General features: G+C 55.3%; 1 protein-coding gene across 2 annotated transcripts in view; it reads left to right on the forward strand.

The window, feature by feature from the left end:
• Window positions 1-6,921: 6,921 nt before the first annotated feature.
• Ano1 (anoctamin 1) overlaps window positions 6,922-16,344 on the forward strand; it is a 175,144-nt gene continuing 165,721 nt past the window's right edge. The window contains exons 1-2 of one of the 2 annotated variants that reach the window (XM_087205446.1): window positions 6,942-7,090; window positions 12,371-12,557. Coding sequence is in view for 1 of the 2 variants with exons in the window: in XM_004852162.3 (XP_004852219.1) it covers window positions 7,039-7,090 (52 nt within the window). In the remaining variant the exon portion in view is untranslated. Of the gene's footprint in view, window positions 7,091-12,370; window positions 12,558-16,344 lie in introns of both variants that reach the window. The other variant, XM_004852162.3, reaches the window with a different exon arrangement.

The following is a 16,344-nucleotide window of genomic DNA, read 5'->3' on the forward strand; positions in this document are numbered from 1 at the left end:
GGTGCAGCCTGCAGGGCAGCTGAAGTCCCTGAGCTCCCCGCTTTCCTTGGTGCTTCTGGCCCCTGGTGACAGAAACGTCACCAGAACTCACAGAAGGAGCGATCTGGGCACCCCTGGAAGTTCCCAGGGTGGGCTCACTCAGGCCCAGCTGGCACAGGTTAGGAAACTTCTCCAGCTCAGCTCTGCTGCCCCTAAGCTGTCCACTGGGGGTGGCAAAGACGCCACCAGCTGCTCTGCATGGGTCTCACCCAGGGCTCCAGCAAAACTCCAGGGCTGGCTGGATGGGACCAGACCAGGTCACCTGGCCACCCCTGGACCAGGCCCCAAGGCTCTGCCTCTTTGTGGCCAAATCATGTTCTGCAGTTTGGACAGACGGACTGTATTTTGTTTTCTGGTCATCAGCAGATGGGCACCAGGGCTGTTTTCTTCTTTTGGCCACAGTGATGAAGCTGTGGGCATTCATATACAAGCTTTCATTCCAACACTGGTCTGCAGTAGTTTGGGGATAAACCCCGGAGTGAAACTGCAGGTTGTGTGCTCACTCTGTACCTGACTGGTTGAGGAAACTCCAGACTGATACCCCTACCCCAGCATGGCAGTGTGTGACATTCCCAGAGGGAGTGTGTGGGAAGCCCTGCTCGCTCAAGTGTCTGGGAGACTGCCCGCCTGAGGGACTCCAGGAAGCAGCCTTGGTCCCACTGACAGCCACCGGTCCAAGTTTAAGCCCTGCCTCCCAAGTCGCAGGCTGTGTGTCCTTGCGAAAATCACCCAACCTCTCTGAGCCTCACTTTCCTTACCTGCTCAATGAAGCTGCTGCGAGGGCTCAGTGAGCAGTTGAAGGGCCTGGCTCAGCTCCAGGCCACAGCAAGGGTTCCACAGACCTTGCTTTGTTAATTCTCCACCTGCTGCCCCAAGACCTTTCCCCTTCTCCCTCTCCCTCTCCCCGCCAGCATCTCTTCTTCTGCTACTGGAGCTACCAGCACCACTCCCTCGAATGGGAGGCCATGGCTCAGAGAAGTCTGAAGTTTACCCAGACAACACAGCGGCCCCATCTGGGACCAGATCTGCCCATTTCTGCCCTTCCCCGTCAGCCTCCCACAGACAACCACAGGAACCAAGCACAGACATGGTACTTGGAGTAAGCGTTGAGTGCCCATAAAACCCAAGATCTCAATAATCCCAAGTAAGGCTTCCTATGCATTTGCCCAGGAACCCAGCCCGGAGAGCAGAGCTCGGGATAGATCCCAGGAGAGTCACCGCATTCAGTCTTCCTCGTGTCTCTCATACAGACAGCTGCGATCCTGTCTCTCTGAGCCCAAACACAAGCGTCTCCCGGGCCACCCACCAGGCCCCCTAGCCCCAGGCACTCTGCCCATGCATCCAAACAACCCCCCAGCGGGCAGGAAGATGTAAGCGGGGTTCATGTTTCATGGGAAAAGTGAGGTCCATTCCTCTTCTTATGGGGAGGATTATTGGAAAAGGAACCTCTCAGCCCTGGGACCTGATACTCACTTTGTGGGGCGGCCCCAGCCCTCATTGTTTGGCACGTGATTTTATAAAATTTCTAAAGAGACGATTCTGGGAACCTGGCAATGTTCACTCCACCCAGCAACCAGCCAACATGGCCACATGCTGCAACCCCCTGCCCAGGAGCCAGGGCAGTTGGGCCGGTGCAGCCCAGGGGAGCTGCAGGGGCCCTGGGCCCCAATACTGCATGGAATTGCGACACCAAGACAAGCAGACCCAGCAGATCCCAGCCCTCCTTTCACCTGAGGGTGACTCCAGCCACAGTTGCTCAGCTTCGCCACTCTGGTACCAGCTGAGGGAGGCAAGTCACTTCCTCTTGGGGCCACAGCTGTAAGGGACAGGGCAAGGTTGTCTATGATCTGCTCCAGGGGAGGAAGGGACAGGGCTGGCCCCATTCACAGACAGCAAGTATCAGGACAGGGCCCTTTCTCTGGTGACCCATCGATCACACCATGGCCCAGTAGGCACTCTGGGGACACTACTGAGGCCTGAGCATTGGAGCAGTCAGGGTGGCCCAGGGTGGCCTCAGCCCCTGTGGGGATGTCACTCTCTGGGGCTCCCTTTCCTCCTAAAAAACATGCCACACTGCCCCTGTGAGCTGCAGGACCCTGCACAGTGCCCTGGGCTAGCCTTTGCTTCTTCCCTCCAGCCACACTGGGTTCCTGTTGGACCCTTTATGGATCAGTCTCCTTCTGGCCCCAGGACCTTTGTACCTGCCATTTCTTCTGCCTGGAACTCCTCTTCACCTAGTTAAATCATGTTCTGGCATTGGCCTTATTCCTTGATACAACCTGTCCAATAGAGGCCCCCCAAAGCTATGTCCCAACCTTAATCTCATGCACCTGTGGATGCAGCCTGACCTGCAAATGTAGCTAAATTAAGGGTCACAAGATAAGATCAGCATGGATTCAGGTGGGCCCTAGCTTCAGTAATGATTGCTTTTATAAAAGACAGAAAAGGAGACACACAGAGAGAAGGGGAAAGGCATGGGGCATGGGGCAGAGACTGGAGCCCCGCACCACAACCCAAGGGGCGCCGAGGATGCCTGCAGGCCCCCCACCCCTGCCCCGAGGCTGGGAGAGGCAGAACAGACCCTCTCCAGAGCCCCGGAGCCCCGCCCTGCAGACACCCCCACTTTGAACCTCTGGACTCCAGAACTGTGAGAAAATTAACTTCTGATGTTTCAAGCTGCACTTTGCTGTCATTTGTCATGGCAGCTACAGGAAAGAGACACCCACGGGAGGCTGCCTAATAGTGACCAAAGGGCTCCCCCAGATGCAGGACTGAAGGGCTAGACCAGGACCAAGGGGACAATGGTCACCAGCCTGCCTGACCACTCCCTTCCCGCTGCCATCTGTCCCCATGTCACAGACCCACAACACTTGCTGCCCTGGGAATCAGTGACATAGTGGCTCCCACAGTTACTCACGCCATGGCCGTGCCCCGCTAGGAGGAGAGCTGTCCCTGTCCCCCAGATCCGGGCCCAGCACCGTGAAGTCCAAATGTTCCACGCGGGAGCCTTGGCCTTCCTGGCCCCAGAGAGCAGCACCAGGGCAGATGGGAAATCCCCCAGCATGCACCTGGTGCTCGGCTCCGGAAAATGCTTCAGGGAGTGCAGAGCTGTGCATGGGAGGTGGGAAGCATCCCAGTCCTTGGAAGATATAAGCAGGATTGGGGGATGGTGAGGCCTGTACTGGGTAAGAGTTGAAACCAGCACTGTCTTGGGTCCCTTTGTATCCCAGATTCTGTAAGAGGCCAGGTCCGAAGGCAGGAATGGGGAGAGCAGTTGGCCTGGGGGCGGGGAGGGCATAGATCAGGGCTGGGCACCCAGGGAGGGTGAAATGACTCTGAATATGAAGGGACTCAAAGGAGTTATTGTGGGGGTGAAGGGGGGATGCAGAATAGTGATGAAGTTGGACCTTCAGCTCGCCTTGCTTGGTCTCTGAATAGTTCGTGATGTACCTTCACACACTGCCTTAAGAAAAATGAAAGTTAGCTTATTTTCCCACATTAAGATCCTGGGGAAGAGGGATGAGAACTGTTGCTCCCCAGTTTCACAGAAAGGCTTCTTATATTTTATTGCTCTGTATTGTGCAGCCTCCGTGCCCAGCCAATTCATAGTCTAAAATGCCTGCTCTTGCTCCACCCCTCACACCTCTATCCCAGCCAGAAGCCCAAGAATGAGCATGCCTCTCTCTTTAGGATGCTTCTTAAAAGTTGCATTATCATGGGTCAGCACAGTGAACTGTGGGTCAAATAATAATGAGACTGTTTTGGAGAGCTTAATGACAGTTTCTCATGCAATTAATCCCACCAATAGCAGCTCAGCACCTGGTCCATATACTCCACCACCCGCCTGTGCGTGGTTGCCCCCAACTTCCGCCCAGCCTGGGCCACCCTGGGAGCCACGTCCCTTTGGGCTTCTGCTCTGCTTCCTGCAGTATGATGTCCACACAGGGCATCCTCCAAGGACATCCAGGCCCGGGGTGAGGGTGCACCCCCTGCTCAGGGAAGGGACATCCCAGCTGCTTTTCCAGAGGCCGGCCTCTCTCAGAAAGGCTCAAGGGCTCCCTGTCCTGGACCAAGGGGGATTTCTTTGGGGTCTTTCTGGCTGCCCTGGGTGGGAAGGGGTCCTTTGCCTGCTGTTCCCAGACTCAGACTCCCAGCAGGCCCCACACAGCAGCTCCCAGCGGAAGCTCCCTGTGCCCTGCACAGACCGGCAGAAGTGCCACTCGCTCTGAGCTGCCTGCCAGAGCTGCCTGCCAGAGCTGCCTGCCGTCCCTCTGGGGGTGGCACACTGTGGACCCCACGGAAGCCTGGGGCCACCTGCCACCCAAGTGTCCTGCCCTGCTTGGGGACAGTCACCTGGGCTCTGTAAAGTCTGCATCATTCTCACACAAACTGCAAAAGAGCAGACGCAGCCGTCCCTGTACCAGTCTTGTCCTGCAGAGCCCTCGGGAGACCTGGGGTCTGAGGACATCCCCAGACCCCTCTAGCAGGCAGCACCCGGGCTGCAGGTGTGCAAACCGCACAGAAATCCCTCTGGACACCCCAGGGCTCCAAGTACAAGGGACCCAGAGCCCAGGCGGGCTGGTCATGCAGAGAGGCCTTGGAATTCATTGTTTCTCACCAAGTCAAAGGCAAAGGGGCCTCTGAGAGTGATAACTGGGCTATGTGACCAAATAAGGCAATATTACATTTCACTGTTTACAGCAGACCCGCGAAGCTGGGCTCTGGGGGCACCGGGAGGAAACGGAGGGCGCGCTCTGCTTCTCCGTCCCCGCCCAGAACCCCGTCCAAGGTCGGTCATCACTCCCTCGCAGAAACACCATCTGTCACTTTTAAGTACACACCAGCAAAGCCAGAGGGAACCGGCCTCAGCCGGGCAGTCTTCCTGCGTGGCAGAACCGGCTCGGAACCGTGCACTCCGGAGTTAAAGCGGGGGCAGCCAGGATGTTTCATTCCAGGGCTTGGGCAGGGAGGGCACTTGTGCAAGGGCACCCGCGCAGCTCTGAGTGTGAGGTGCCCTCCTCTCCCCGGGGGAATTCACTGCAAACTGTCTTCTGCACACCAGCTGGCTGCCGCTGGCACTGGAAGCCTCCAGCACCTTCCTGCCCGACAGTATTTATAAAATGAGAGACCTCGCCAGCGGGCCACATTCGAGCAATTGGTATTAATAATAAGACAAGTGTAAATGTTTAAAACCCATTAGGAGGCTTTAAATGCTAAACAGAACTTCAACTTGCTGGCATGGGTGTGCTGGACTGGGAACCACCTAACCTACATCGAAGAGAATCCCCAGCTGAGCAGACTCCCCAGGCCCTGGACCACCCTGATGCCATGCCAGGGTACAGGCTCACCCACTGGGATCCCCAGAACGGGACAATGCTTCTACCTATCTGCCCCCTCCCACCTGCATGGGATTCACGCACCCTCTCCAGGGGCAGCGCGACTCCAGGAACTTCTCTCCTTTTGTCTCTGTGCTTTTTTTGCGGAAATAGAAATTGAACTCAGGACCTTGCGCTTGTCAGGCAGGGTCTGGTACCACTGAGCTAAACCTCCTGCCCTTGTCTCTACTCTTTTTTGGACAGCACGAGTGCTTGGGAAATGTTCTCTGAAAGGGAGAACGAACGGATGGATGAATGAAGGAATGATCTCATTGTATCTCTTTCGTATGGCAGCCTCAGTGTAGCTCCTTCAGGTCTCTCTGCTGAGGTCCTGTGGATGGAGTTCCAGGGTCTGTGAGCCAAGTTGAATAAAACTTTCAACCCAGAATCCCTGTAATCCCAGCACTTCATGAGGCTGAGGGAGGAGGATCGCAAATTTGAGCCCACTTGGGGCAACTTAGCAACTTAACAAGACCCTGTGGCAAAATAAAAAGTTTTTAAAATGGGTTCACTGCGAAGACACTGAGTTCAATCCCAACACCAAAAACAAGTCCAGCCCAGAGGCTTTGGGCTGGTCAGTCACCTGCTCCCGCCTGCTGCCCACAGCCCCTCACTGGGCAGAGCAGGTGGCCCGTGGGGCTGCCTGGGTCAGACCCCCTCAGCACAGTCCCCCCAGGGCCATGACTCCTTAAAGAGGCACTTCAGTGGGACTCCAAACACCTGTCTTGAGCCTCTGTTTGGCCTATCATCTTGGCCAAGGCCTTTGGCAAAATCACTCCCCCGACAAACATTGACCTAGAGCCACTGAATGCTGACAACCAGCACATCCTCCAGGTGAGGACCTTTGACCTCCTGACACCAGCCCTGTGGCATGAGAAGTGGCCAGCATGGATTGAGGGCCTACCACATACAGGGACCCCAAGCTCAGTGTCTCATCTGCATTGCTCCGTGTAACCTGGGGCACAGGCACACAGCTGAGAACACAGAGATGACAAAGGAAGGGTTAGTGTGCTCTGTTCTTCTTTGCTCTTCAACCCCACCACCAGCCTTCCTCTTGGGGTCCTGCCACCATCGCCTGTGAAATGGAGGGGCAGAGCTCCACTGGCCCAGTGGAAAGGAGACCCAAGGAGATGGATGTCAGCTGGTGGCCTGCCTGGCATGGGGGAAGAGGGGCCCTCAGGGAGGATGGGAGGTGACTGGATGGACAGTCGCTGGTGGGGGTTAGGAGTGGCTGTGACTTGGGGCCACTCTGCTGCAGCCACCCCAGCCTTCAGAGCAGAAGCCATGTAAATGTAGGGGAGAGGGTTCTGGGTGCTGACCCTTTCTGTCAGCATGGAGGCTGGGCCCAGGTCACCCATGACCACAGGCACGGTCAAGGCAGGGCCGGGAAGCCTGGGGTCTGGTGGGACCCAGGAAAGCGTCTCTAGTAATGATTAACCCACACGGGCCACCTGGCTCTGAATCTTCTTGCCCGGCTGACTCACTTTATAAACTCTTCTGGCCCTGGGAGTGGCCTTTGCCACCAAGCCCAGGAGCCTGACAGTAGAGGGTGTCACAAATCTGGGCAGGGTGATCCTGGCTCCAGGAGCTGCCACCAGGGAGCCGGCACTGGGCAGTGGGTCTGATGGAGGAGACCATTCCCACGGAGGAGGCGGTGCGGTGTCCCCTGCTGACAAGTAAGGGGTGTCGGATTCGGGGTTGGTGAGGCGACAAGGCTATTCACTGCCTGCCTGACCTGGGCAGGACGGCCAGTCTGCCCGGGGAGACCTGCCCAGGGTGTGGGGATGACCGGGGCGGGGCATCTGGGAGGTGCCCAACTGCCCAGCTCGAGGGGCTAGAGAGGCACCCTGCAGTGGCTGTTGGCTCAAGGCCCTCTGTGGGGACACACGGCCTTCTAGAGGATGTGATCACAAACCCTGGGCTTCTCAGCCTCCGCGCGGTGACGGTCCAGGCTGGATAACACTGTCATAGGGCTGTCCTGTGCATCGTGGGATGTTCAGCAGCGTCTCTGGTCCCACCTTCTGCTGTGAGAGCTGGGAAATGTCTCCAGACACAGCCTCCTGTCCTGAGGGTACAGCCCACCCCTCCTGAGCATGGCTGCCCTGCTGGAGCCGTGAAGTTGGGCCCAAAGCTGGTGATGACTCAGCCTTTGGTGACCCCTTCCTGTATCAGCTGGGCCTCGTGGAGCAAGTTTCCTCCCCCTCTGTGCCTTAGCTAACACATCAGGAAGTGAGGGCGCCAATAGCGTCTATCCAGGAGCAGCTGGCAAAAGGAAAGCACGTGAATTCATGCACGAATTCTCTGGGCCCCCGGAGCCTGCTGCGATCTCACTGCACAGAGGGGTAAAGCGGACAGACAGAGAAGCCAAGTCCTGGCCCAGGGCAGCAGCGAGCGGGGCGCTGTCGGGACCTCCGTGAAGGGGGAGGAGCCACTGGAAGGGGGGCTCTGTGTCTGCCTGGGTGACTGGGACCTCAGCTCCCTGCAGGCCGAGCTGGCCCCCTCTTGGCTCCCAGTGCCTTCTTCAGGGGAAACTTGTAAGAGATAGCCTGGAGCTGGAGGAAGTCAAATTTGAAGGCAAGGTCTCCTCCAGGGAAGCTGGTCATCAAGTTCCCGGCCTGAGTGCCTGGGGGCGGCACTGGGCTGTGACTTAATCCCCAACCCCGGACCCGGACCCATCGTGGGTGTAGGAAGCCACATCCTTCAGTCTTCATTGCATTGTCCCTGAGCTCTGGAGTTTCAGAGCCTTGACTGTAGCCCTGGCAATGCCACAGAGAGCAGTTGGGCATGTGTGAGTCAGTCACACTCTAGTATAAGTAAGGTTCGTGGCAGCCTTTCCTGGAGTGGAGGGGCTCCACTTCCTGAAAGTGTGTGTCCCTCTGTGCCAAGAGGCGGAGCAATGAGCCATGGGCACCCGGGCAGGGGAGGCCATAGGGAGCTCCTGGATGAGCCCCGCGTGGCGTCCATCTGCAGGGAGCCCTGCATGGCAAGCAGGCCTGTTTGCTTCAACCATGTTTGCGCCGGGTCTGAAGCACCCTGTTGTGTAAGGGTCAGGCCCTTCCTCGGCTGTTTGCTCACCGCTGTCAGGATGGGGGAGGAGCACAGAATGCCCTCTGCTGCATTAGCAGCCAGAGCCAGCAGTGGCACGTTCAGAAGGGTGGCAGCTGTCTCTGCTCCTCGGAAAGTAAACCAGACGTTGGCATCCAGGACTCCAGGGCTGCTAGGGGGTTTGGGGTGCTGTCAGACACCCAAGGCTGATCTACCATGCTCAACACGGGCACGCACCTCATGACCCAGGATGGCTGCTTGAGCTCAAGCCATTAAATCTGCATTCTTCTGTGCAGAGGACAGAAAGAAAAGGGCAAAGAGGGGTCCCTCTGCCTTTCTGGAAGGTGCCCTCTGTCTTCCTTTTCTTTTGTTTTCTTTTTTCTTTTCTTTCCTTTTCTTTTCTTTCCTACTTCCCTCCCTCCCTGCTTTCCTGCCTTCCTTTCTTTCCTTGCAGTGCTGGGGATAGGCCCCAGCCTCTCTCCTGCAGGACAGGTGCTCTAGCCCAGCCTAATACCAGGTCTCAGAGTAAGAAAAAGGCCCCAAATGAGCACTGAGAGCACAGCTTCTGGACAGAGTCCCGGCCTCCAGCAGAGAGGCCACTGGCTAGCTAGAGCTTGCGGCCTGCCCTCCACCTTCTGCGCCTTGGTTTCATGGTCTATACGGCAGGGTGTCTGGGCCCACAGTCCCAAGCCTTCCTAGCCTGGATCATGGGATTCTGCAAGTCCCACAGTTTGTCTCTAGGAGGCACCAGGTTCCATGCTGCCCAGGGACGGCAAGCTGTGTGCTGGGTGCCAAGAGAGGAGGTACACGCTCTATGTGTTTGTTGAGTGACTGAATGATGGTTGGGCTTTTAACAGACTGAATTTGTACAAAGAGGCCATTTGCTCTTTTTCTTTTTGAAAAACACTTTCTTTGAGGTTTTTGTCTTTTTCTTTCTCCTCTTCTCCCTCTCTCTTCTGTTTCTTCTTGTTTCTTTCTAAGCTTTTCCTCACTGCCTGCCTTCTTGGCTTCCTTCCTAGACCACTAGCCTGAGCTGTAGGAGTCGCAGGATCGGGAGACCGGAGCTCAGGTGTCCCTGTGGGTGGCCCCGATCAGGCTCCTCCCATCCTTCTTGGAGAGGGTCTTGTCTCCCTCGGTGCCCTGCCCAGGAAGAAGCCCCCAGCCCCCAGCTGCTTGGTCCTCGTGAAGAGAGGTGCCAGGCGGGGCAGAGCCAGAGCCGCGCTGCAATGTTTGCCCAGAGGGCTGTGCTGGGCACTCGGCCGCAGTGGACCTCAGGTGCCTTTTCTTAAAGCGGACAGACAGACACAGAGTGGATGCGGTCCTTCCACCGTGAGCACGGCCCCAGTTCGGAGGCCCAGCAAGGACTCAGCTCCAGCCCTCAGAGGTGCCACACACACACCCTGCGACGTGTTTTTCCTCCGGAGATGGTGAGGCACTGCACACAGTGTCACCAGTGCCCCATTCCTTGCTGGGAGGCAATCACAACCAACCTTGCTTTCTTCTGCTGCCCTGGGCTTCGAACTTTGATAAAGCATTTCTGTGTAAACACGCTGGGTCAACATTTACCCAGTGCTGCCTGAAGATATGACTCACCCGTGCCAGAGGATTCCTCGTGCTCTCCATTCCCGGGGCTCCTGAGAGGATCAAGCACGTTACATACCTCAGGCCCTTTGCACTGCCCTGCCCTGCCAGGGTCCTCTATGTTCTTCCCCAGACACCAGCTCCCTCCTTCCTTCGGCTTCCTAGGGATGGTCCCTGTGAATCCAGTCTGTGTCTCGCTATTCTCTGTCCTCCCGCTCGACTCCCTAACCCCACCCCATCATCCAGCATGGGACTACTCCTTTGTTCTCCTTCTCCCCCATCAAAGTGCAGAGTGCACAATAGCAGGGACTTTTGCTTTTGTGTCTGTGGTGCTGGGGGTGGAACTGAGCACTCCACCCCTGAGCCACTCCTCAGCAGTCCCACTGGGCTGGCCGAGGTGCTCCTGCACAGCTCCTGCCTCAGCCTTCCGCTTTTCCAGAGTTACTCTCCTGGCCCCTAAAGACCAGCTTGGCTTTCCCTCCGGGGTGGCCCCCTTCTCTGTTTTCCTAACACCACACAGCCCAAGTCCCACTTTATCACTTGCTTTTCAATTCCGCTTCATTATACAGGGTTGCAAGGTAGCAGCTTGCCAAGATGTTTTAAATTCCTCAAAACAAGAAAAGGAGGCAATCTGGAACTTCAAGAGGGAAATAAGGCAAGGAGAATAGAAGGTGCTGAAAGTGAGGAGACAGTTAAAAGTAGTATTTGGGGCTTCCTAGGAGCAGGACACAGGCTCTCCCACCTGGTCCCACTCTGGTCACTTGTTCTCTGTGCCAACCCTTGGGGTGGACACTGTCATGGGCCCCATTTTTTGGATAAGGATACAGACGGGCACAGGACTTGCCAAGATGGATGAGCTGGTCGAAGGCAGGTGGGTGGGCACTTGCCAGCGGGACCACTTGCTCTTGGCCTTGACACACAAAGCAGGGATGGGTGATATGCTGCTCTAAGCACCTCCCAGGGCTTCTCTCCATGTCCACCCTGAGCCTCCCAGCAGCTAATTCAAGGAGCCATTCTGTAATTCACCATGTCCAAGCGGAAGCCCACACCACCACGGAGCAGGAAGATGCCCGAGGCCACAAGTGCAGGCCCTGGGCTCCAGGGTCAGGATTCCTGACTGCAAGCAACAGAAACCGAGTCTAGTTTCCTGAGACCAGGAGGGTGGGGAGCAGGAAGGATGAGCATCACATCCCCATGCTGCTACAACATCCTCCCTGACCGTTGTAGCTGCTCGATGGACTACATAGGCATCCAGGCCTGCCCTCCCTGGACCCCAACAGGAGCTGCTCATGGAGGCATCTGATTGGCCTAGTCTGAGTCACATGTCCATGGCCAGCTGCCTGCGAGACGAAACAACTTGCCACCCCCTTCCATGGAGTGGGCTCTGTAACTCACCAAGATGGCACCCAAATGGGGAAAGAATTTAGGTGTTGGATGTCCTCTTCTCTGAATGGCAAATGCCCACCCCACCCTTCTCGAGGAGCTCTCGAAGGACAGCTGGCAGTGAAGACCCCAACCTCAAGTGGCGAGGGAGCTGCAGAGGGCTGGTCCTCGGGCACCCTAGGGAGATTCAAACTCCTCTCAGCACAGAGACTGGGGGGCCTGGGGCCCTAAAGAGATCACACCTCATTCAGCCCTAGGAGTCGTTCACAAGATCTGTCTCGAATTTCTCCTTTTGTGAGCAGCTGGGGACACGCTGGCTCTGGGCTCCACACTGTCCTGGACAAACCCATGGAGCAGCCTCCAGGATCTCCAGACCAACATGTTAGCCATGGGTCCAGGCCACTGGGAGCCCTGCCAGACAGCAGCACGTGCATTCTCAACCAGTCCATCCCAGCTGCCCTGACTGTCAGGGATGTGCCAGCTGACCAGGGTGCTGTTTGTTTTTTGCTTTGGTTTATTATGTGGCACACAGCTGGGGACAAGGCTCACATACCAGTGCTCCGCTCTGCCCTCTGCCCTGGAGGGGAACGGCCTGGCCTTAACAGACTACATCCACAAGTCCCTGTTATCCTCGGGGCTTGGACACAACTGTTGATGTCTTTTAACCCTGGACAAGTCTCCATAAATAGTCCTTCCATTAAACCTTGTTATGGGCTACATTGGGTCCCTCCAAGTTCATCTTTTGACAGCATGTGACAGTATCAAGTTCAGATGGGTCACTAGGGTAGCCCTAGTCCATATGACTGTGTCCTTGTAAGAAGAGGAGGTCAAAGCAAAGACACACCAGGGACAATCACACAAGGACACAGGGAGGGGACCCATCTGCAAGCCAAGGAGAGAGGGCTCGGGAGGGACCAGCCCTGTGACACTTGGTCTCCAACTTCCAGGCTCCAGGACCCTGCAGGCTTACGCATGCCCTTGGGAAGGAGTCATCCATCCACCCTCAGGTGCAGACATCCAGGTGCACATCAGGACCATGACATGGCAGCTGAAAAGTGCCAGCACTTGAAAGGCACAGGCCTGGTGCACAGTGTGTCCCCTCTGTACCCGAGTCACTTTGTCCCTGATTTTCAGGTAAGCAAAGCAAGTCTGAGTTTGGAAATTCTGCCGAGAGTCCCCTAGTGAGTGAGTGGCAAGGCCAGGTCAGGTGCCCGGATGGTCTGGCTCACCCTCCACTCTCCATCTCACCGAGCGTCGGGAGCGAGGACAGAGGAGGCAGCCACCCAGCTCGCCTTGGGTTGAAGTTAGAAAAGGAGCCAAGACAGCCCTGAGGGACCCCAGCATTGTCACCCAGAGTGCTGGGACAGTCTCGGTGCAGGTGATGATAGGAGGGTCGTGCTCTGTGCTTGCTTATAGCAGGAAAACATCAGGTAATCCTGGGACACTTTCAGCTGCCACCACGAAAGAAAGACCAGGGAAATGCCAAGCAGTTGGTTATCATTCCACACAATGAAACGTGGCCACGGGTGGACTGATGCTGCCAGCACCTCCTGATCACTGTGCCCAGCCCTGGCCTGAGCACCCGGGCATGCTGCTGGCTGGGCAAGAGGCTGAGGTGCCTGCCATAGGGGCTGAGGAAGGCCAGCAGTTGGCCACCTTCAGAGTGCAGCCCTGCGGTCTCACTGTGGCCTCAGTCTGAATCCATTCTCTGAATGTCAGATTGTTTAGTTAAGTATGTCATTGAGGCAGCCATACTCAGCCTGCCGGGGTGGCCTGGGGACATGGACCTACCCTGTTTCTCAAGGACAAAGGAAGTCTGCTCCTTCCCCAGGGCTGTCCCCAGAGACGGACTGTAGTGCCATAGCTTTGTGCACCCCAAGACCTGACGCACAAGGAACCGTGGGCGGAATGGCGTCGCTGCACTAATCCTTTTGGAGATATCTGAGCTGGAGTTCGGCTTTTCCTTCTCAGATTCCCATCCAGCATCTTATCGGCTTCTGGAAAGGAGGGCTTTGTGAGCACTCTCCTCTCAAAGTAGTTGTCATTTGCATGCTGTGGCTGAAAGGGGTCGGGGAAGACGTCCCTAAGGGACACTTCCAAGGCTGCTGACCGCCCCCCAGAGAGGAGGCTGAGCTGGCTGGGCTTCGTGTCCCCAAGGGCAGCTTGACCCAGTCTCTTCTTTCCCTGGGAATCATCAGAGCCCAAACTCACATTAAAGAAGAGGGTGAGGGGCATCGGGGACAGACTCTGGTCCCTTGTGCCAAAGAGCCCAAGTGATTTTGAGCTGTGTCCTCCAGTTCCAGGAGAGATGGCACTGCAAGCCACTCTGTGGGCTGTTTCACAAGGCTGGCACCTCTGAGCAGAGGGTGATGGCAAACGTTTTTGTTGGCAAAGCTCCTCAAAAAGGTCCTGGTTCTGAGAAGCAGATTCCCAGGCTGATCAAAGCCACCTTCTTTGTGGTCCTATTTTCCAAAGAAACTCGATGTGACCCCATCATTCTCTTGAGAGGCTCCTCCCACCAACTCCTGGAGGAAAGCCTGATATCTCTGTCCAGGGCAATGACTATACCTGAGGCCTTTGGGTAGAAAGCCTACCTAGCATGTTCAGTTGGAGAAGGGAGTTTCTGTGTAAATTGAAGTGCAACTTGAGTTGGTCACCTTGCTTGTTTTATTGCTGCAAGCCATAGCATCTGTATTATTTACTTTGAAAAAACCCCTGGGCTGTGTTTTCTTTGATGGCATATTAAGTGTAAATATTTGCTCCATTAATTAGAGTCAGTTTAATCCCAAAAACTCCAGGAGGATGAGCAGCCAGTAAGGACTAAATGCTAGTCATTCTCGGAACATTCCCTGCTGATTGTCCCCAGGCCTTTCACCTGCCTCATCCCTGTAAACAAGCAAACAAACCAAAGGTTGAGGAGAGGCCAAGGTGCCCAGAGCACAGATTGTAAATGGAGTAAATTACAGGGACCACGTAAGGGTTTTTTTCCTGTTGTTTTCGTAGCCTTCTCTCTAATCCTGGTAATAATGTGTTACGAAGTGTGTGTGGGACACAGCCCAGTGATTTCAAATGCAGGGAGATAAATGGAAGACCCTATGGTGCCGAAGAAAGAGTTTCAGAGTTGACTTAAAATTTCTAGAACCAGCTGGACCTGGGATGGAAGCCAGGTGCTGCCACTACCAGCTATCTGGATGTGGGCAAGCCATTCACCCTCTTTGTGCCACAGTTTCCAAGGCTGCAAATGGGAGTGAAAAATCCATATGTCACACGGCTGAGGTAATAATAGAGATAAAACTCATAAGGTGTATATTTAATTCTGGCTGCGCTGTGTGACGGGAGTCCTCTGAGCCTGGGCTATCACTGAGTGTCTTATAAGGCAGATGACAAGTATGAGGACCCCACGTCAGCTCACAAAACCCAGGAAGCACACAGAAGCCATCCTTATTTTTGCCTTTTTCCCCAAATGTAGCTCCACAGACAGCAGCAATCTGTAGCTCTTCTGGGTGTGAAGGGAACCCAGAGTACATGTTGCAAGGACTTGGCCAACAGGGAACCAGCCTCACATGGTGAGGACATGGCCTGCTCTCACTTTCTCTCAAAGTCTTCTGAGGACATCCAGGCAAAGGTGTTGGCTGGGGTGTGGCAGGTCCCTCACTGCCTGCCCCGCCACGGTGCTGTGCTCCCCCAGGGTCCAGGTGGCTTCGACCACATGATTGTACGGTTATCATGCTCGGTTAAACTATCACCTTCTGTTATAGGCAGTGATTCTTAGCTTTGATTTTTCCAATAATGATTCTAGACATTCTTTAGACTAAAATTTGAAAATGCTAAAAGCGAAATGACATTCCAATGCACACTACAGCACGGATGGACCTTGTGGACATGATAGTGCAATAAACCAGTTACAAAAGGACAAATCCTGCAGGATTTGATTTCTAGGAGGTCCCCAGAGTCCTTAGTCTCCCACAGAGACAGGAAGCAGGATGAGGGTGCCTGAGGCTGGGGGAGGATGGGAATCAGTGTTTAACCAGGACAGAGCTTCAGTTTGGGGAATGAGGAAGTTCTGGAGATGGCTGGTGGTGAGGTAGAGTATGAATGTACTTAAATGCCCTGGAACTGTGCACTTAGACATAGTTAAAATGGTAGATTTTATTAGGTATATTTTACCACAATTGAAAAGTAAAGGCAATGTTTGAAATAGTGAGTTGGATTAAAGAAAAGTAGGAAGTAATCTCAGCACAGGAAGCTCTCAATCTGGAGCCCTGGGACCACATTTGGGAAATGTCAGGTTGCTGTGTCACAGCACATGGGGCAAAGCAGACTCCACAGCCAGGCTTCCTGAGTTCCAATTCCAGAGCTGTCACTGCTGTGAGACCTCGGACTCGGGACCTCACCTCTCTGAGCCTCAGTTTCCTCATCTATAACATGGGAACAACAGTAGCTCACACTTCCTGTGCAAACTCGCTCCTCGGATATTTCTAAGGAGCTTGGAACAGAGCCTGGTGCATAATCTGTGCTCCCTAAGTGTTTGTTAAATAAACAGGTCCTCGAGGGGAAGTACAGATGGGAAGCTGGCCTCATCTGCCCCTGGGCCAGTCTGCAGATTGAGCCCACAGAGGCCCTCCACATCTGGACAGAGGGTTTCCCTCCACCAGTAGCAGCAGGGAGCAGCTGCCCGAGGCTGTGCAACGGAAGCAGCCTCAGTCCTCTCCTGCCTCTCCTGTCGCCCTGTATACTCCAAGCTCCCGCCCACCTCAGCCACCCTGCAGGTGCCTGGGTAGGATCTCCCTGGTCCTTTCCAGAGAGGCTTTCAAACAGCCCAAGTGTCCACCAAGGAATAAATGCCTACACAGACCATGGTGCAGCCACAGCATGGGTATTATTCAGCCATGGGAAGAACTGAGTGCTGAAACTCACAAGT

Source organism: Heterocephalus glaber, unplaced genomic scaffold, assembly GCF_053883595.1.
Source record: "Heterocephalus glaber isolate CG9 unplaced genomic scaffold, H.glaber_assembly_v1.0 deba00000594, whole genome shotgun sequence".
In the NCBI taxonomy this organism is placed as follows: Eukaryota; Metazoa; Chordata; class Mammalia; order Rodentia; family Bathyergidae; genus Heterocephalus; species Heterocephalus glaber.